The sequence below is a fragment of the Saccoglossus kowalevskii genome, chromosome 4 (assembly GCF_978046115.1).
Source record: "Saccoglossus kowalevskii chromosome 4, keSacKowa6.1, whole genome shotgun sequence".
NCBI classification, from domain to species: domain Eukaryota; kingdom Metazoa; phylum Hemichordata; class Enteropneusta; family Harrimaniidae; genus Saccoglossus; species Saccoglossus kowalevskii.
The window spans coordinates 28,268,347-28,291,736 of record NC_140644.1 but is presented as its reverse complement, the minus strand read 5'-3'; the positions used below and the strand labels follow the sequence as shown (position 1 = coordinate 28,291,736).

The following is a 23,390-nucleotide window of genomic DNA, read 5'->3' as shown; positions in this document are numbered from 1 at the left end:
AGAACGACTATTCACAAGTTGTCTGTTTCAGCTAAGACTGGAAGAATTGACACTTGATGTACCAAAACTTGATTTGCTGGAATGCAAGGAAGTTTGCACAAACTGTAGAGGGCGCTTTCTTCAGCTATTTTAAACAAAAGAACACAAGATCTTGACATAGAGGACGTACATACAGCACAAACTTAATTAAATACTTTTAATGCGTGTTTTTCTTTCGCAAAGCAAAACATAGTTTACAATGTAATTATTTGAATACAATTAAAAAGCAGAAAGTAGTACAGCATATCTAAAACTTTTAAGAGTCTTTAGTCAAAGTAGTAAACTAGTACAAACAGATCTTTTTTTTTACATAAAATCATTAAAAACTTGAAGGATTTATTTCACAGTAAAGCATACATAGATGTTTTCATTAAGTTCATTTTTGTTGGTTCCATGTTGTTATATAAGCAGGCATTCTTAAATATCAAAAGAGTTTTCTGAAAACAGCTTATGGCGATGCTATGGACCTGAGTGGATTGGTTGTTGGATCAATAGAGTCAAAGTCAATAACAATTCTTCTGTGCTGTGGGAAGAACTGCCTGTGAATAAATGAAACAAAAGTGTTAATGTTAAACTGATTACCGGTACCCTTATTTGACCAGATAAGGTTAAACCCATACCCTACCAGCCCTATGTACTTTTATATTGACTTGACCAGATAAGGTTTAACCCTTATCCTGCCAGCCCTATGTACTTTTACATTGACTTGACCAGATAAAGTTTAACCCTTATCCTGCCAGCCCTATGTACTTTTACATTGACATGACCAGATAAGGTTTAACCCTTATCCTGCCAGCCCCATGTACTTTTACATTGACTTGACCAGATAAGGTTTAACCCTTATCCTGCCAGCCCCATGTACTTTTACATTGACTTGACTAGATAAGGTTTAACCCTTATCCTGCCAGTCCCATGTACTTTTACATTGACTTGACTAGATAAGGTTTAACCCTTATCCTGCCAGCCCTATGTACTTTTACATTGACTTGACTAGATAAGGTTTAACCCTTATCCTGCCAGTCCCTTGTACTTTTACATTGACTTGACTAGATAAGGTTTAACCCATACCCTACCAGCCCTATGTACTTTTACATTGACTTGACTAGATAAGGTTTAACCCTTATCCTGCCAGCCCCATGTACTTTTACATTGACTTGACCAGATAAGGTTTAACCCTTATCCTGCCAGCCCCATGTACTTTTACATTGACTTGACCAGATAAGGTTTAACCCTTATCCTGCCAGCCCCATGTACTTTTACATTGACTTGACCAGATAAGGTTTAACCCATACCCTACCAGCCCTATGTACTTTTACATTGACTTGACCAGATAAGGTTAAACCCATACCCTACCAGCCCTATGTACTTTTACATTGACTTGACCAGATAAGGTTTAACCCATATCCTGCCAGCCCTATATACTTTTACATTGATATGACCAGACCAGGTTTAACCCTTATCCTGCCAGCCCAATGTATTTTTACTTTGACAGATAATAGTCATACATTCAAGTCACTACCAGCCACATAGATGAACAGTTGAATGATTACTTTGACAAAGCAGTGTTAATTCTTGCACAGCTGCTTTAGGTCTTGAACTACAATTAAATGCCACAGATGACAATATAAAAACTTGAAAAGCAGAGCTAGTTTACACATAGAACCAAGTATCCAAAATTTTATAGAATTAAAAAGAATGTCAAATCATAATTTATTAGCCTTGAGTAGTTTAGAGACATGATCTGTGCACTTTTTGACTCCCGTGTGCGAAGCACAGAATGGGAGTCTTTGCAGTTAGTTTGTGTGTGTCAGTGTGTGTGTGTGTACATAGATGTCATAATACAATGCACGGACCCGATATGTTACTAGTTAATATGCCTATTAATTACCTAATTTGCATAATTATTAAATTTTTGGCTTTTCTGCTGATATTTAAAGTACTAATTATTACATTTCAATGAAACATCTTACATAGATGCCCTGAGATATTGTGCAGACCTGATTAGATTTGGTTGAAAAATCCTGTGCATAATAGTGCTCTAATCTGCATATTAATTAGCTAATTTTAAGGATTTCATTTGTTTCTCACGAACCATTCTAACAGATTTCAATGAAACGTGGTACATAGATGCTTTGGGATTATGCGCAAACCTGATTAGTTTTTGGTTGAGATCAATGTGACATGACTAATGGTCATATGACTATGTACAATAATATTCATAACTATAATACTGTTGCTGATAGGGACATGCAACTGGTGCTATAATTTTGTCTGACAAGATATCAGACCAAAATATCAAGTCATCATATATAGTCATTAATTCATTAAATATATTTATAATTGTTAAACAGTTTCTTAGAACCACCTTGATCATTGCTAGCAGATGATGCTATTTTAAATGGTGTATTTGCTGTATTAGCACATTTGCTGTATTAGCACATTTGCTGTATTAGCACATTTGCTGTATTAGCACATTTGCTGTATTAGCACATTTGCTGTATTAGCACATTTGCTGTATTAGCACATTTGCTGTATTAGCACATTTGCTGTATTAGCACATTTGCTGTATTAGCACATTTGCTGTATTAGCACATTTGCTGTATTAGCACATTTGCTGTATTAGCACATTTGCTTACTGTAGTAAATTTGTACTTCATGTCGCCAATACCATCAGCGCATGGGAGTTCTTTCTAAGCTGTCTTTGATTTTAATTGTTGGGGTTGTAATATACAAACAGGTCCTAGACAGCTGGGAATTCATTTTCAGTTATTATGTTTATTTTCATAAATACAACATGATATATTCCCCTGTTAAAAATGTCTCAAAAATGTCAAACAAGTGATTACACTGACACTGATTATTAAAACATCGGAATAACAAATATGTTGATTTTTCTTAAACACATCAGCTACTAGTACTGAATACGTCCATTGACAGCCCTAATAAATGGAAAAGATCAATGACAGCAGACAATTTGTTAAATAAACCTGACACTAAGGGACGACGTCAAAAGATCGATAAAAAACTTATTTGCTTTAGTTTGGGGGTGGGGTGGGGGTGGGGGTTTGACCTCGAAAAGTTTTCATTCTACAAAAACGATTTTATTTTTTAATGAACTCAAAAAAACCTTGGAGTATTTGTAGTTCGTTTTTTTTCTATCCAATCATGACAAAAATAACAGAAAATGAAAAAAAAACACATCCAAAACGAGAAAATGGTTTGGTCCGAGTGTAAATATGTGGTCAAATGAGGTCAATTTCAGGGCATGGACCTAGAAGCATGCTCAGAACCCAGACATTAGTTTGCGCATGCGTATATTCTCTTTCATTATTAGAGCCAACTGCTATGCCATACTATTGTCAGATTATCAATTTGTATTTAATGGTGAATGTAGTCTGACGCCATGATCAATATTTATCAATTAAGTTTCAGTGGGGGGGTGGGGGGTTTGGGGAAAAAACTAAAAGAATTAAGTTTTTTTTATCCGACATCGATCTTTTGACGTCGTCCCTAATAGTCTCAGTAATTCTGAGATATGTGATGTATGTTTTAAGTTTAAACTTGATTGGTCCTGGCAAGTATGGGATATGGCTCTGTGGAACTGTATTAATTAAAAAAAGATGACCAGTTAGCAATTCTGGATTTGATGGGGACACAAATGCATGCAAATTTGTCCGTTGTGATGTCTGATATACGTGTGAAGTTTGAACTTGATCAGAAACTGCATTCTTTGAAACAAAATAGCCACCAGTCGGCCATTTTGAACCCAATCCGAACTATTCAATGATTCCATTATGTTGAATGTATGAACACAATCTGTCCATGCATGACTGAGATCGGGTCCTGAAATGGCGATTTGTGATTTTGGTCTTAAAATAGTTGCCAATCGGCCATCCTGAATCAGATCATGAAACAAATGCATGTACAATATCTGATATAATGTATGCACGTGTCAGAAATGTATATGGAAAGGTTTGTTGTTTATTACTGATATTGTATCGTTTTATTATACTGCTATACATATTGTTTATACCACTGAGCTTGAATGTAAAAAAATGGGATAAGACCTTGAACACTGTGCTATGTGCGAACGTGAGAGGCAACACCACAATATTTGTATTGACCAATCATAGTATTGTAGATTTGAATCTAAGTTTCCCAAGTTCACAAGGGTATATAAGCACACAATGTACAAAAATGTACTTGATTCAGGGCTCTTCTATATTATGTTCATGAAGTTCAAATGAACAAGTTTTATGCTAATAAGCATGTGTCGTTTGTGTCTTGTCGTGTCATGTCCGACAGCTGGACATCTGGTTTTTTAAAGAATATTACGTCCAAATACAAGACTTCCCTAGTGTGAAGTTTCAACTTAATCGATCCAGGCATGTCAGATATACAGATCCAGAATTGCATTCTTTGAAACAAAATGGCCTTGTTGTCAGACTTCATCTGAATGGAGTCTAAAAGTGGCCCACTGGACACAAATTACTAAAATTCTCACCTCATAGGTAAAATTTAATACAAATGAAGTAATTTACCTGGTAATAATAAATAAATACTCTTAGTTTAAAAAGATCTCATGAATCAATTATTTTAGATTCAAGCAACAAATACTGTCAATAAATAAATAAATAAATTTGTTAAGGTTTAATGACACTGTACAAACAGTTTGACATACCACTATGCACTTCATACCTGTATTTAACACCTGCTAAATCCAGCATTTTCCTGGAAGCTGTCACACCAGCCGTATCATGGTATTTATTGGACACGTAAACCACTTCTTTGATCTTTGATTGGATCACTAACTTGGCACACTCATTGCAAGGGAACAACGCAACGTACATAGTACAGCCTTTGACATCAGAAGAGTTCTTATTTAAGATGGCATTCAACTCTGCATGGCAGACTGCAATCAGGATGAAATGAATTATGTCATTCAAAAAGTTGTCACTATCCTAAGAAAATCATATACTTCATATTTTTCTGTAATTTCTTTATTAATTTTTGACAAAATCAATTATGCAGGTTATTTTGTGAAAGCCAAGTTAACATCAGTGTACAAACACTCTAATTTAGACACCTTTCAAAATCTAGGTTGAACTTGATCTGTTGGTAAGATCTGCTTTAGAAATTATAATACTCTTGATGACTATGAACAAAATCAAATTCTGTATGTGCCAAGAAATAATCGGGAAACTCTTGTCTCTCATTGAGAGAATAACTCATGAATAGCGCCATCTATAGGCAACATTTAAACATTTCTTAAAACCAAATTTATCTTTAACACATTGACTGCTGAAAGCCTCCAGGAATAGCCGAAATAAATGGTACTTCTATCTGTCCATGGAATGATAGAGAAATATGTTTCTTAATACAGGACATTTCTCAATTATTACATGATTGCAATTTAATTTCTATTATTCAAACTGCCATGAATGCATTTATTTTCTCTTGACTATACCATATGGATATTTTGTGTCCAACTCATCATCTGCTTTCCGTCTCCATGGTAATACATCATCACTGCAACCTATGGGCATACCATTATAGCCAATACCCACTATTTTCTTTTCCTCGTTAACAATGCATGCTCCAACCTAGAAAAGTAAACACATATTACACATGTTCCTACGTAACATCAGAATAAATACTATTTCCTGGATTCCTCTTACTCTAACCCAATTTACCTGAAAACTTACCAAAAAATGGAAATATTGTGTTTATGAACTAGACTATATTTATGTGGCAGATAGAAGAATTGTTGTACCTGTGAACTTGGATCTTTGCTTCTCTGAGCAGAGAGGAACGCAACAGCCATGAAATAGTCTTCCCATGACAGATAATCGACACGTTTCAAATTGTTTTCACTTAAAATTAAAAACAAAAGCCAATAAGTGGAATTACTGAATATATATATATATAACACATTTCCATGGTAACAACTACAACCGAATCATTATTGCATAAACTATTAATTTAAATCATTTCAGAGGTGTGTATTTGAATGAAAAACTTGAAGCGGTGAGTTCAGAAGACCCGCCTATTATTTTAGAAATATCCAGTGTCTCATCCAGGAAGCGATGTGTGCGTGATTTTCATACACATTTTTCAGTGCAGTAATTTTAAACAATAGCCAATCACACAGTATTTCTGAATGTAGGATTTGTGGCATAATTCACTGATAAATGATAATTCTGACTGTAAATCATCAATAACAATTTTTTTTATGATCTGCAAACTGGAAATAACATTATTGCAATACATAATTCACGTATGTACTTGACTATTCCAGTAGCCTCAAACACTGTCGTTTATCAACATAGCTGAAAACATACACTGCATCTTTTCAAGAGACAAAGATTTGCATTGATTAAACTAGGCTAATATATGCCAGAAGATGGGTTGTTTGAATGAAAATTGTCAGAATGAAAATTAGTGCTGAGACAAGGAATGATCAACCTGATGAAATTGTGATATGACTGCACAGCAATTTGCCTTATTGCCCATCAGTATACTTTTTTTCACAATTACAATCTATTCAATTTTAAAACATTTCAACTAAATATTACATTTCTGCTAATAATGAAAATGTCTGCTTACCATGACTATTTGCACACATGTGTCAATGTTATTATTAGCCCTACATATAATGCCGTGTCGTTTGGGGCAAACTAAAGAACAATGTCCCCACACACAGCCATATGTAGTCATGGTAGTTTTGTATTCGAGCGTCACAAATAGTGACCATATATTGGAACACGATTGTTTTTTGGATGCATTCAAGACAATCACTCTGAAATATCTGGTTTGATTATTCCAATAGTATTTACTGATCTAATTGTATTATTTGATACCATCTTGCGTGTCATTACAAGAAAAAACTAAATAACTTTATTCAAAGCGCCTCCTTTGAGAATGTAAATCTGCCAGTTTGGAAGACTGTTTAAACATGAGATTACCCAAAATTTTTTATCAGTTGAGTAGAATGTCATTGGTACAAGAATACAGCCTTGAGACAACACGTAATAGTCATTTAAATGGTAAAATAGATGTGAAGCCAGTGAAAGTTCATTTTTGATATCCACCTCCAAAGTGATAGAGTGCATTGTTATGCTCACTGTGCATGGCTGTGGGGTTGTCTGTCTGTATTATGATACTAAGCCCTCAAGACAGTCCATGTACGCAGGGCCATGTTATTATACGCATACATCTAACCTATCAAAGCTTGAAAGTTGTCATCTGAATGTTACAGTAGCATTTTTTTTCATACGTTTTAACGAGTTATCATGAAACTTTTGACATTTTTCAAAACAATATTATTTGTGACTAATATGAATCCTAATAAATAGTGAAGAAAATTAATTAAATGTTTTTGGAAATTGTTGATATTGTATGTCACGAGGAATAATAACAAAAGACGACAGAGATATGATACTACGCATGGACCTTTAGCTCAAATATAATTAGAAATTGGTCACGCCCACTCAGAACACTGTGAACACGTACACGTCACTCATTCAAACACATGTTCCTCCAATGCAGTAATAGTAACAATTGTCGTTTTGGGACAAGATAATATCATATTGGCCTTATCATATATTTATAAATAATAATAATAATAATAATAACTTTATTACACTACTAAAAAACCTTCAGAGGGTTTTTGTATGGTAAGGAACATAAATACATACAATACATAAGAGATAAAAAAATAAAATGTTAGTAAAATAAAATAAATTAATTACTTTCTGTGGTTAGTAGTATAAAGCAATGAATTATTTATGGCATGGTGTAAATCTCCCAGGTCAACCCCGCAAACCGTCAAGAGAAAACGTGCAAGTTGAAGTTTAGTAAGCAAATAACACCGAATAAACGGCAAGGTAAAGACTATGTCTAATTATAGTAAATACGTACAAGTTGAAGTTTACCCGTTGTTTGTGCGTGTTGTAGTTTTCGAGTTAAGTCGGTTATGAAATTACATAAAATATGACACTTAAACTACGTCTTACGTTATTTCTCCATTTGACTCTCTGACTCGTGGTGTTGCGTCCCTTACTTCTGTCCTTACTCTTTTCGAGCTTTTGTGGTAGGTGGAAGATTTTTGTTTTGTCGCCATCTTAGATTTTGCCGCGCTAATGACGTCACTGACAGTCAAGAAGTTGGCGCTGTTCAGATTTGTGATTCTCAGGTCAATATGCCAAAATAATCCAGACATTTTAATATGTACTACTCTGAAGGGGCGGAATTTCGATCAATGTCCGTGCATTACAATAATTGTATAGAAATATGGTGTATTCTATTATGTAATTTCAAATATGTTTCTACCTTCTAATGATTAGAATTTCATCAAAATAACTATATCATTGCAGAACGACCCCTTAATGTACAGTGGACTGTGCCAAATTCCGGAGTTCCCCTAAATGGCAGAATAAGTAAGTAGACACATTCTGATTGGTCACAGCACGCGCGATTTGAATATTTATCCAGTGAAGTCATTACGGTCGTGCCGGGTCATTATGTATGCAAATAGCGTTATAATGCAAATGTCTGTGTTGGCACAGAGGTTGGTTGGATCAAATATGGCGAACGTTCATTGTGGAATACACTAAATTCAAACGCGATTTCATGGGTGGAATCGAGAGAGAAATATGCCCAGAAATCATAATGGAGAGCTCCTACTGCCCGCAGGTTGGGAGGAAGCGAGGGATTATGACGGAAAAATATACTATATCGATCACAACACCAAGCAAACTTCGTGGATTGACCCACGAGACAGGTAAGCCCTATGTTTTCTCTCTCCCAACATAACATACATATTTGCGCCGATTTCTTTGCTGAAATTGCTACGATACGATTTGTAGCTAGATCCAATGGTTACTGGGTTCCCGATTATTATAAATCTGTTTATATTGATGTCGTGATTTGTTTGAACTACGACGTTAACTGGGTGTAAACAGCGTAAATTGGAAGGCAGCGTGCTGGAGTGTATGCGACAAGTGTACTACAGTCTCAGCATTTATATGATTTGTGTTTACACCCGGTGTTGACATCGTCATCGTCCCGTCCCGTGCGTGCGTGTGCCACGAATTGTTATCGGAGTCAACGTATATTTATAAAGCTCATTGCCATGGTAGATCATACTACGATGTTTCAAGTGGATTTGGGATAAGAGATTTTCTGATATTCGCTGATATGAAACACACCACCGCCACGAATCTCCGCACTCTAACTGCGCGATTTGGACGTTGATTACTCACCAAACACCGCTACACCCGCCCACTTGCTACTTGCCTTAGATATTTAAGACATGTTGGGTGTAAAACCACACACAATTCCGGATAAAAAAAGGATGTCCTTGTTCGTGGAACAATAGAACAGCACTCGTCATCACCGATTCACTGTTTTTATGGTATTTGTAAGGCCTTGTAATTGTAGTAAAGGAACTCACGGGAAAAATGCGTCCTTGCTAAACTAATTGGCAACTGTGGAATCTTTGGATTGAAGTATTATTCCGATGAAGCTGCGCATTATCCAGTACATGGTGCGACCTATATTTATTTAATTAACATACTACTGTGGTGCCACAGATCTCAGTACTAGATAAATTATTTTTAGATTGCCTTTGTCAATGACACCATTTGTGGTTCATGGAATGTTTGAACCAAAAGTTTTTATCCCCAATACATTCCACAAATAAATGTGAATGATGTATTTGAAATTCAAAGTTATTCTATTACAGGCTATAAAAGAGTAAAGGATATCTTAAGGATTATATTATTATAAAGTAATAAAATAAAAGTCTTTATTGATATTTATTTACAAACAACAACAACAGGACAAAAAATAAACAATGAGATAGTATAGTAATTTTTAAAAAATCGATCAGTCCCTATATTGCACAAATGTGATATCAGCCAGTCATTATATGTATAAACATGACCATGGTTGGAAATGTATCGGGATAATCCCAGATCGTAGTTTGAAGAAATTTGTTTTGTGTTCATAATGCGTCATCGTTAAGTACAAAAGTGGTACTTGCTGTGAAAGAGGAAGCCTGGGATGTAGCGCAGCACACGCCCTAAGTCAACTATTGTTGATTTTGTCAGTAGCAGTAGGTCAGGGTAATCTTGGACTGTGTACACTTGCTGACACAAGCCAGCGTACCCCTCTAAAACACCATTTGTAATATGCACATACTCCCTCTGTCTGCATCAGTCCTGTCTTCTGTCCTGACTAGGACATTGCATTATTGTTGCAGGCCATGTGGTGCTGAGGGGTTCCCTTTCTTTTTTAATAGCCTGTTTGGTAGTAAATCTCCCTCCTCCTAAATATTGACCTCAATGCTTGTCTCCATTGTTGTATGATGGTCATAATACGAAGTAGTTGCTGTTACTGCGTAGGTCAGTTTAAGGTCATTGAAAACTCAGAATGGGGGGGGCATACAGTCAAAAATGGAAATTGATCTGTATACCAGTTTTAGTGAGGGAGAGGGGGGCAATATTATTATCAGGCTGCATGTATCAGAATTTTAGTTTTCACCTGATACTAATAATTTTACCACAACCCTTAAGTGGAAATTGCTATGATTTGCTTTACCAATACATGTAATATGAACTCACCCTCTACATTCTATATGATCAGAACTTGACTGTTTCAACTATTCAAATCAAAGCATTGAACCATGTACGTTTTATTTGTTGAAAAGAATTGCATTCAACAGTGTTGGTAAAAAGTAATCATCAAGTCTTAGTGCTATATCAGTGAATCTATAGACAACACTTTCCTGCAAGTTTTGACAGCAATTCCTTTTTATCTAATTAATCTCATATCAATTACACCTCTACTGAATTAATTAACTTTTTAATGGTAGTTATTTCATACATATTTAAAATAAATTCAATGCTGCAGAAAACACCAAATGTCTCACACACTACGTGCAGGTTGGGAAATTAGTTTGCACATGGGATAAAATTGAATGGTTTTTTAACAAATGAATAATGTGTTTTTTTTAATCAATTTCTTCCCCTGACCTTTCGGTTAAGGCCATAAAAAACATTTGTGCCTTTTTATAATTGCATTATTCCCATACAAACAAAGGTATGAAGCTTCTTTTTGTTTGGTGTCTCCTTTTAATTAATATGCGCTATCTGACCTTGCTGCATTAGTAATAGAATAAATAATAAAATTGCTGCACAATAGCTCTTTGCTTAATTATAAATAAATGTTATCATACTTGTTGAATGAATACCAATGATAGTTTAAATTCTGTAGATTACTGGAATTTTTTTTTTTTTTTGAAATGTAATTTTATCTTTTATGAAATCACTATTGGTTGAATTCAATTTATTGGTTGCGTGTTTCAGGCTCTGTATAGGAACATTTGTTTTTGTATAGAGATGCTGTAAGAACCTAGACCCAAAACAATTTGGCTAACATTATACGCCCAGATTCTGTGACAGTTGTTTCGCTATGCTATGTTGAGATGGTTTCATCTTTATCTTAATCCACTCAGTCTTGAAAACAATACCGAATCCCAGAAAGGACGTGACCTGAAAATAGCGTCGCAAATCCCACTTTTGTAAGGTGATAAAAACAACATACAACCGCTTTGTTGTTTCAGATTACTGGCTATGTATCACACTCAGAATGCTTTGGGGGAAAATGGTGTCTCTGGTATTCCAGGCTTGTCTGTCATTTATGTTAAAGGGCTCAGAAAGATGTATAAAGAATTGTTTATAAACAGCTAAATGCAAACAATTCTTCAATCCCCTTTATCAAATTCCATGCTTTGTGAAATAATAATACAAGAATGTAGAGGACGAGTTTTTTTTCTTCTGTTGTCTGCATTTTTTGTGCGTCATCTGTAACTTTAGAATAACAGTGAAATATGGGTGACGTGCAAGGTAAAGTCTGTCCTGCATTCTCTTCATTCATCTGCCACTTTGTCGAGTCTGGAAGAATGTTTGTAAAAATGTATCATTCCATTGAACTGTATTATTAAATATCAATGTAAACACACCATGTTTGTTGAGATAAAGAAAAAAGTCAACTGCAACACCCTGAAATGTTGAAAATATTAAAACAAAGAAACAAAATTTTAATTTTAACAAATATTCATCCTAGATCATATTTTTTGGCCTATTTTATTAGCCTTGTTGCCCTTAAACTATAAAAATTTCTTATGTGGTATTTTTTTGTCTTTCAGTAGTAATATTATTTTTTTTGTGCCAAAGTTGTATAAATATAATTTTAATATAAAAATTTACTGCATATTATTTTAATACCCTGCATCAGATGGTCCCTCCCCTCCTATCAGTAAACAGCCTGTCATAAATCTTTTGTCATGCTAATGAATGACTTAAGCAGGATGTCCTAATATATTGTCACTCATTGTTGGTTTGTATCTTACATTTTAACATGTATACAATTGACTATTGTTTATTTAGTTAAAATGGTGGATTGAGTTGTTGGCAGAGTCCTGTCCAAACTTGCTCTCTGTAAATACCCAAAGAGACATACGTATGTCTTGTTATTCAAAATAACAGTTTTGATGACATTTGAAGCATGTGGTGCTTTGACCTTTTTTTAGTCAACATGCAATAAATAACAGTGTAAATATATTCACCCGATGCTAACTATTATGAGTGTGCTTTATAGAACCATATGTATTGCCAGACATGTCAACTCTCATCATTTTGCCAATCAATTATACTGCTATAAAGTAAGCAATACTTTCAAATATTTAAATGCATCCCGCTATTGTTAATGCCCAGAAAAAGAAGAATAGGATAAAACTGACAAAAGCAGCGATACTCGCATTCAGAAACATAAATATTTTTTTTGATGGGCCTAGTGATGTTAAACTTGATTACTGCATGTTCTGTTACTCCTGGTGCCAGTGTCTGCAGTGTGTAAATTGACGACTGCCTACTTGTTTCTTGTTTTCACAAACACTTATTATTATATTTAGTTTCTAAAAGGTAGCCCTTGTGATATTATCAAAAGGGATGTATTTGTCTGGACTTTGACCAATTCCAGACATTCCGCAGCCATCTAGGAGGCAACAAGACCTCTCAATCAAACTTTAACCTTGACAGGTGGGTGCTACTTGCGTGACAAAAGGAAGAAATGATCAATTGGTGATGGTAACCGATATACGACCCAGTAGATATCCACTGTTCCTGGGTGAATTAAAATTAGGTATTCACTCAGTGTACTTCAAATGGAATGTGATAGTTTTTCCTCCTGGAAATGAATAAAGGTGCAATATGATTCCAACATTCCATGATCAGTGTACTGTACTATAAATTTGCCAAATTTTATAAAAAAAATCAATGCTGTGATCTCTAAAGTTTTTTTTTAAAATGACACAATACTTCAGCAAGTGAGTGTCGGTAGTTTTCATTTTTCGTGTTATGACTGGCTAGAAAGGAGCCTGCATAGTAGGCGCTTGTTACAACCCTACTGGAAATACTATACCAGGGAAGTACCCCCATCACACCCTTTACCATGATGGCCACTTAACCAAACAATTTAGTGATTGGACACACAAACCATAATAATTCATGTGTTCACTGATTGTAGGCTCATTTCTAATAGGTAAATAAAATATTGCTGAAATTTTGGAGTTTTTACGGTACATACGTTGATAATCCAAAGCTGATCAGCTTAAGTCTTCTTAGAGGTCAGCGTGTTGTATATGTGCGTTGTCAGTTATTATTGACAATATAATCCTGATCACTAGAAAGCTGGATTATAGATTTTAACAATAAAAATGCTAATATATATATTTGTGAAATGGTGAGGCTGTGGCAAAATATAAAGCAGCTTTTGTCAAAATTGTAAATCTTGAACAGTCAATATTAATTATTAAAAATATTTGCATTGTTGTCAATCACGGTAAAGTGTTGTTATCGGAATTGTTATCACGCTGAGATATTAAAGTCATCTTTAGTCTAACATGTAAATAAAATAAAACTTTGTTGTTCAATAATGGCTATTTTGTTTGATATCTTGGGTGACAAAAACAGAAATTTATGCTTCTGTATTAGAGGTACCCCCCCCCCCCCCGGTAATCTTGCTCATTTAATTAACTCTATGAATAATTGCTCCTACATTTTGCATATTGTTCTGTATTTTTTGATGATTTGATAAAATCATTTTTTGATTTTTTTGTCAACTGGTCTCAATTAAAATTTTTGAAATGTTGACATGCAGTTTTATTTTGTGAAAGGAAGTGAACGTTGACCTTGGCATTCAACTCATTCAAACCTACCCTACGTAAAATTTATCATCTACTCTAAACTTGTTTTAGCAAAAATTGTGTGAAAATCTTACAAGATTTCTATGACATTAAAATGGAACAGACTATTACCTAGAATTTTGTTGAAATTAGGAGTACTCTACTAATAAGCATGTAAATAACTGCCATACTCTACCTGATTTTGAATTTGCTATCAGAACCAGGCAATTATTTGTACAGATCAGGGGCTAATACATTCATTAATTATCCCACATCCATTTATCGTCTTCTTTTCCTTTGAAAGCCGTAATTTTTTCTGCAAAATTTGTGTGCAATATTTTGCCTATGTTTATGTAACTTTTTTGATAATTTTGAATCAAATGAAAATAATTTCCTATTGGCTATAGGTCAAAATGAGTGAAATTATGTGGGTTTTTATTTTTTGAACAGTGACCAAAGTTAACATTAGCACTTAGAGGGTTAAATAGACCCTGGTCGTAAATCTACTGTCATAAATGTCATGAGATATTTTTAAAATTTTAATTATCTGTTTCAAATCTATCATCTCAGTGACAGTGGAAAAAAACACATCTCATATATGATACTGTTGACTTGTATTTTATAATTGATCTGGTGACACTAATCCACAGACATGTTGATTGATGACGACTGTCCTGTTGATCTTATAAGAATAACATGACAGGGATTTACTATTTAAATTAATTATTAATCCCCCAAGGAATTATTTTATTATAAATTGAGTTCACCATCTGCAATGGAATGGATTTAAAATTGCAACCTTGATTTAATTTTGATGTTCTTAATGGAGCAGCAATACCAATCATGTATGTTGTTAGTAACATATAAAGTCAAATGTTTGTGGTAAATGTCAGCGTTTTTTATTGGTAACAGTTGTTGCATCACTCAAGTGTGACAGATTTTTGGCTTATACAATTGATTACCCCAATACCTTTCCATATTTCCCTCCCATTTATAAGCGCTCGCATGTGCGTCTGATTGAACAGTGCATACCATCTTTATTGTTATGCTGTTTCATTGCATTGCAATTATGTGATAGCAACAAATTCTGTTAATGTAAGACTTGTATTTTGCACCTGCTTTTAATGTTTCCACCTCCCATTGTTTTCTCAGTGAATGGAATCGTCCATCTGGCATGATTATGTGTAGGAAGTAGCCATTTATGATTCTGAGGAAATCACAGAAATATTGTTTTGTAAAAAAGTATGTAAGGAAATCATTTATTTTTCATGACTGCCTTGTACTGAAATTTTATTTTGTTGTCATTCTGGTTAAACCTTGTTTTTGTCTATTTCTGGAAATTGTTTTGTACTTTTGGTAAATGTGATATAAATTGATAATAATGGAAAGTATTTTTGAAAAATTACAGATCAATTGAAAATGAAAATTCCTCAAAAAATAAAATTGAAAAATACTGTAGATAATTATGTACAGTATATGTTGGAAGTAGAATGGAATCCACTGATTGTTATTATATTCCTAGAATTTATAAAAACCACTCATTTAGTTTAAATTCCAGAATTCTAATCCCATCTAGTATTGAACACCACAAATCAACTACTCCCTCAATCTGGATTAGTGTGTTGCCACAGACTTCAATGCAAATGACAGTGTTACTATCTTGGATTCAGTCACTGACTAATGGAAATTCTGGTCATATATGCTTGTGTTAGACCTGCCTTGGCTGAAATCAGGATAGTGCATTAAATTGCCATAAATGCCATTATAGTAGAAATACAACACTGTTATTTACAGTGTAGTCTCCATTAAATATGAAATATGATTACTGTGGTAAGTGCAGTTTGCATGTTGCACAAGTTAGGAGAGACAACAGTGACTCAATTTTTACTGGCGTTGCTTCCAGCCTTTATGAAGTAAAAGTAGAAAGTTATTTGGTGACGTAATTTAAGCATGATGTAGTCTGAGGGAGGGAGATTACCTGATAGAATAGCCCAGGTGGCCTCACACTGAGCTACATGTATTTCAATAATTCAATACGAGTACACGTAATATGATTTCACTTGGTTGTTGTTATCCCTCTCAATCAGACGCCTCTATATCAGTGCAAAGACACAGAAAAACTTATCATTTTACATTCCAGCTATAAAAAAAACTCTCATTCTGCTTTCTTAATTTCTACGTTGATACGCTCCAGGAATAGAATCAAGTCCTGTACTAGAGTAGCCCTTAGGAATGCCGACTCGTGTTTCAAAGTAGTATTGCCAATTTTTAAAGGCGATCGCCGGACAGATCTGTGGGGGTCCAACTATTGTGACTGGAGACAATACATGAGCTACTCAACGTGTGCGTCAGTGTCTTTTGTCAACTGCTTGGTCAGAAGTGGGCTGCAGAAAATGACTGTACCTCAAATCGAAAGTATTTTTGTCCAAATGTGCATGTTTCTTGTCTTGATACCCAAATTGGAAAAGGGGGTAACAAGCATTATAAAGCACAAGTTATAGATTTTTAACCAGTAATTGTATTTATATAGACATATTCAAATTGTGAGATAAAAGGTGATTCCTGAGTAAAGTGGTATTTGACATCGGATATGTGAGTACGGGTAATGCAGGTATACAGACTCACTCCACTCCACATAACTCTGTAATTATTCTGTTTGTGAAAACTCTTCAAGCATACAACTTCCAGTGTTGTTGAGTTGAGGTCTTGGACTTGAATTACAGCTCGTACTCATACTTTATAGCATTTTCATTGAAAGCCCAAAAGTTACAGAACTTTGAGTGAAATTTTGAATCGAATGATGAACATTGTCGATTTTTTTATCCAAGATTCTTTGAAACTTCATAAATATTTTGGAAATGTAAATTAAAGGAGTTTTAACACCTATTTCTTACTCAAATTAGCCATGTTCCATGGTTGTTATGCAGCGCTTGTTTGATAGAAACAAACAATATGTTTTACATGTGTAGTATTCGCCATGTAGAACACATTCTTTGTTGGGGACAATAGTCAGACAAACAAAACTCGTTGTAATTAGTAAAAAAATAATTAATTGAAAGACTCCAAACAAAGATCTTATTTTAATTAGATTGAACATGCCTATTTGGTCCTGTAACTTAGCAATTACTGAAATGCATATAAATGTGCATAGTATTGTATTTTAGTGGTTGTTGCATTAAACTTGTGAACGGTAGACCCAAGTTGAAAAGTTACCTGGGTTGACACCGCTACCCTGGGTGAGTGTGCCACAGACTCAATGGGAAGGTCAATTCCACTACCCAAGATTCATTTCACTAATGATGCACATGTCAGCTCTCACACTTGCAATTTGCACAAAAAGGTTAGGAGAAACAACTCTGACATTCAACATCCGGAACTGTGACTTGGCACAAAAAATATACACACACTAAAAAAAGGAAGCTATTTAAAATTGTTTAGAAATAGAAGAAACCTTGCAGCATGTCATTTGTTATCTATGTATTAAATCACTCACACTTCTTGTTTATCAAGTAAGAAATATTTGGGATATGCTGATATATGCTTTGACTTCAGATGCTTCCTGGCGATTGTGGATTACTGCACTACTGTGGTGTTCTGAAGACGTCACTACGTTTATAGGTTTACGTAGGTAGTTTGTTATCAGAACATTCCTTTGCCTATCTGTAGAAGCCAATGAACTGTTGATGATGCGTTGATGTCCCATCCCGCAAATCATATATAAACTTCCTGTGGGCTGATGTGTGAAGATTGTCTGTTTATCAGACAGTGGCTGATCTGATGTGATAACTACACAGTTACTTCATCTCTATTGAGAGATCTAGGCTGCCTAGGATTAAAACTTATTATATCCATTCCCTTTTTTTTTAAATACTCTATTTAGTGGCATTGGCATGAAATGATGCAATCTCATTCATCGTAGGAGGCTTTGTCATTTTTCTGCAATGGACATGGACGATTTGCAAAACATGTACGTTCAACTGATATGAACAAATAAAATATGAGACGATGGTTTACACACGTACCGTAGTTTTGTGAAAACGACACTGTTTATCGATACCTATATTTACCCAAATATTATCGCATTCCTATGATGTTCAGTGATTTGCTGTCTTTTATCATTGCCACTCAATCGCTAATGGCAGTGCACCTGATATCAAGTATTTTTCCTGTCGCATATCTTTACTCTGCTCTAATCTGAAGATTTTCAGAGTGAGAATGCGTAGAAAATCTGCTGTTTGCTTATTCATCAAGACTTACAAGAGGTTTTCTGTTTGTTTTCTTTGCTGTTATGTTAGGACTGTATAGCATAAATGGTAATAGAGCAATAGACTTATCATCATTATTATTATTTCTTGTTAAAGCTGGTTGCCCTTTCAACTCAGAAGTCCAAAAACCCTGTGATCGTCTATCTAGCTTAGAAAATAGTTAAAATGTTGTTTCAACTCAACTTCTGTTGCTGCTTGTTAGAGCAGCACCCTCATGTTAACATCATTCACAAAATTTAATTCATAATATTTTCCACATTCACCAACATTTTGATTTGGTCCAAAATTCTGAGAAAAAAAATTATAGAAAAACACATAAAAAAACAGTCAAAACATTGTACTAAAATTTGGGCAGGTCGTATTTGGAGACTCACTACACCATTGGGCAGTGTGCTTATGTCTAATTATATAGCTCTCCTATTTCCAAAGCTGCATCAGATCATCCAAAGTTCATTGTACTTCTCCATCTCTGTCTTCAAAGATTTTGCTTTGAAATCTGCACTGTAGTGTCATTTCAAGTAAAGTCCCTATGAGTGTGTAAAACCTAATCCAGGAATGGAAAAGGAGTTCTTTAGTACTTGGAGTCATGCTTGGATGACGACTTGATAGCGTTAATGGTATACCATGTTTTCTTGTCCACTCTTCTAGAATCTCACTTTCCCAGGTGGTAGCTTTCGGTGAGTACCAAGGTTTTTTTATACAAACTCAAATGCCGATGAGAAAATAAAATCAATTGGTATCATTGAATGGGGTCATGACCTCTCTAGCAGTATTTGATTTGGGAAAACAAATCTCAGTGGGACTTCGTTAACCGGTATCGCTTCAGAATAGATCAAATTCATGAATGTGTTATTACAGTTTCTAATTTGGGCTTAGAAATTATTTATAAACAATTGTTTTAATTTGCGAAGTATGGTTTTCAAACTGGTTGCTTTAACTCTCATTTTTTTATGCTTGGGCTGATGGATATTGTTTCCAACTGTCTATTGGCACTGCATTGCAATCTCAAATTGCCATTTTGACCATGTAAATAATATGCATTATAATTGGCTGAAAATTTCCAATCACAAAGTGTGTACTTTACTAGGGATGGGATGACTGATATAAAACTTTGAAGACAATTTTGACATAATATAAATTTTTTCTAAACGTAAACCTAAACCACCTATTACTACTTTATCAGATATTACATGTGTGCTCCTATGCTCAGTCCAAGAAAGTCAATTTTAAATTTGTAGATATGCTAATGCTCAGTATATTAATTAATATTTGCTATAAATAAATCAATATAAATCAATATATTATGAATACTGCAAATGGTTGTGTGTATGTATGTTGCTGCTGACATTGTTATACTGTGGAATGCATTTTTTTAGCTTGGAATTAATTTTCGCTAGTTTCAGTGAAAGGACGATTCAGGAAAAATAAAATCCAGCGAATATACCTTTTTCGTATATTTTACATTCAACTTGTCAAAAAGCAGTGAAAATAAATTCCGTACAAAATGCCCAAAATGTCTTTTCAGCGAAAATTAATTCCAGCTAAAATAAAGTATTTTACAGTATACCATTTATATCGGCTATCCGTGGAGGATTTCAGCATATTTTTCATGCATTTTTTTTATGAAATAAATTTCAAGTAAAAATAAAGTAATTTACAATACACACTTTAGATTTCTCAAAAAGTGTTTTAACCGAAAATACAGCAACAAACAATGCTGGTAGTGGCACCCAGCTTTCATGGGAATAATTATGTAACAATAAACCTTAGATAAAAAACAATGAGATCTTGTTGAGAGCGAGAACCATAGTGTTCAACTCTTGCTCTCATCTTCACACCCACTATTTCAAATTCCATGGTTACAGTCGCCATGATTACTAAAGTAAATGGAACACTATTTGAGTAGCTGGAACAACAAGTCTGGTGGCTCTGTCTCTAAACAAGATCTTGGCTGCCATTCACATCTAATGTCCATGCAGTGTTTAGTTTTACAGAAGGCTTCTACAGAATTTGAACATTGTTAATTAATAAAGTAATTAATAATTGATTCTTTTTTGTGCAATATGTGTTATGATGTTTATATTATATATTTGGTAAGCCAAACAAATTTGAATAATGTAGCAATATCTATACAACTCGGTAACATAAGTAAGATTATAAATTTCTGGGGCAAAGCATCTATAGTTTTGCTATGTTTGTAATTAGCACTAATTTGGATTACAGATGTAATTACAGAAAATAATTAATTTGACAGCATCACTGATCAATATGCATGCAGCATTTAACTTCAATTTACAAAGTAACTTTTTTAAAAAGCCGCTGCAGAATAACGATCAGCCACAGTCCCTCGACTGTGGATCAGCCGTCCATTTACATACTACAGTATTTTGGGGAGGGGTCATTTATTTGGTATTAAGTGTCAATATCTTATCGCTCACACCCCCACATGGGTGCCACATTCTACACCTCATAATAATGTACCAACAAGGAGTCTAGAATTGCGTGGGACCTGGTTTAGTCTAACTGCCTGTATATTATAATGAATTCTATTATTAGCTCAGTCCCTGTATGTTGTACGTAATACAGCACAGATGTGGCGCCAGGAATAGGTGTTGCTGTATCGTGGCTTTTGATAAAGTGGCCTTTCGGTGATAAGGATATCAATTGAAAATTACAGTTCTATTTTTAAATTAATAAACAAACAGGGCGTGCAGTTTTATTGATGGAAGTCTCTTTTTTTCTGTTTTTTTCAATTCTACAAATTAATTTGAATTTGATGGAAGCTAGACATATTAATCATTTGCTGATTACACGACGGTTGTTTTGGATCATGTCGACATGAGTTCTGCATATTCTGGACGTGAATTAAAAATAAAATGCTAGCACACTCTTTATAGTAACTTGATAGTTTGAAATATGTTAGCTCTGACTCAGACTGTAGACAGAATGCGGATGCACATTGCATTGAAATGCAATTCTGCACTGTTTTCACCATCAAATAAAGTAAACAAGGACTAATTAACATATGCAAATTGTAAGTGAATCTCTTGTTAGTTATCACTTTGGTTTATTTTTCACATTGTGCATGACTTACGATCAAATTGATAATTTAAAAATAAAAATTAATGGTTTTCGATGCTGTTATGTTTTTATTGCAAATTTTACTGTGAGAATTTGGAAGGATGTCCTGTTCCGGGGTTGTGTGGAACACTCTCCGGTGTTTTATTTCTCAATTTTGCATCTGTTTGTCAGTTATGTACATGTCATGTGATTTAGAATTATAACTATTGCTGTCCATACCTGTGAATGCCTGTGTGCGATACGATTGGAAGTGGTATTGTTGCAGTGCTGTCTATGATGCATGTCATAACTACATTTTTTATGTAGTCTACTATATTTTCAATAACATAATCCTCAAATCAGTTCTACCCATTTTCAGCGATTACAAATATGAATGAATCAAGGTTAAAAATTCTAGTGTATATGAATATACAGAATATCGATATTTTTTGAAAGACACCAAGGCAAAATTGTTAGGCATCAAAGTAGTTGTGTTTGATGTCTGTGCAAGTCTTGATAAATAATTCCTGAAAAATGTATGTGATTTGTTTACAAAATTGAATGCTGTAAAATCAATAATATGATTGTGAACCAAGCTCAGTTAACAAGCATTTTCGTATTTTTTTTTAAACACTGTGAAAGTTCGCAAGCTCATAGTCCCTTTAAGGTCTCTGCTGAGCGCCACTCATCGTGTGGGTACTATAATAATCGTAGCATGCATCTAGAGTAACATATCTTTCCATTGTGATTTTTATCTAAATTATGAATTACTTTATTGATGTTAGAATTACTGCTGTGAACCCCCCCCCCCCCATTGCTCAAATACTGATAATAATCATAACTTTTAACCATGCATTATTTAATGACATTTGCTTTATAATATTGCATGTATCTTTACTTATTTGTAATGAGACATAAAAGTGTTTTGGCTGCCATGGCAACTAAATTGACATATGCAGATTTAGTAACTGTACATTATGTCAACACTAGAGTATGTATTAACCACATCCACAGTATGGGAATGTATCGTTATTAGAAGTTACAGTGTTCATACAGTGTTCATACAGTGTTCATACAGTGTTCATACAGTGTTCATACAGTGTTCATACAGTGTTCATTTCCACGATTCAGAATTGCTATGACTGACAAGTGCTATATTTTTCTAATAGAAACAGTAACTCATAATTAGAGGTACATTCTGTATAACCGGATGGTACGTGTTGTGACATGTGTGCTAAGTAGATAAAGCAACAAATAATGATAAATAACTCGTCAATGAGATAGAATTCAAAAGCCGTACATGTTATTTGTTTCCATCATAAACTTTACAAAAGGTATCTCATTTTGTTCAGTTAACAGTGATATTGCAGTAATAATCAGCGAAATGTTTATTAAATGAAGGTGGTTCCATCACTGGTGTGACAGTGAAGCAAATTTTGGCCGCCTTCCATATTTAAAATTCATTCAACTGGAAAATTGGATTTTATAGAATTAATCACGTTTTGCCTGATACCATCTGAAAAAAAAAATCAAGGCCTAGCCATGTTGTCAAAGGCCATTCTCTCAGCTTCTTTATTAGTACCAGTATTTGATGATGTTCCTGACAAATGGTTACTATAGCAACATAGTTGATTACATACTTCCATTTACATTTGTTACTTTTAAAAATGAGAGGATAACCGTTCAGTGCATGGTGTTCTCTGCAATGCATTCTGCATATCTCTAACCTAGACAGCACCATGCTTCATCTTTTTAGCTCCGCTGTCGACTTTGTCGAG

At 34.4% G+C, this 23,390-nt stretch overlaps 2 protein-coding genes across 2 annotated transcripts in view; one reads left to right on the top strand and one right to left on the bottom strand.

The window, feature by feature from the left end:
* Positions 1-182: 182 nt before the first annotated feature.
* LOC100374034 (deoxycytidylate deaminase-like) lies at positions 183-8,219 on the bottom strand. Its single transcript, XM_085498052.1, has 5 exons — positions 8,055-8,219; positions 5,813-5,912; positions 5,507-5,642; positions 4,738-4,951; positions 183-578 (listed from the first exon to the last, which is right to left on the bottom strand). The coding sequence occupies exons 1-5, from the start codon at positions 8,159-8,161 to the stop codon at positions 488-490; spliced, it is 648 nt and encodes a 215-aa protein (XP_085354178.1). The 5' UTR covers positions 8,162-8,219; the 3' UTR covers positions 183-487.
* A 362-nt stretch (positions 8,220-8,581) lies between these two features.
* The window catches only part of LOC100373879 (protein KIBRA-like), a 63,797-nt gene continuing 48,988 nt past the window's right edge, over positions 8,582-23,390 (top strand). The window contains exon 1 of the mRNA XM_006821343.3: positions 8,582-8,821. Within this exon, the coding sequence (XP_006821406.1) occupies positions 8,694-8,821 (128 nt within the window). The 5' untranslated portion in view covers positions 8,582-8,693. The remainder of the gene's footprint in view (positions 8,822-23,390) is intronic.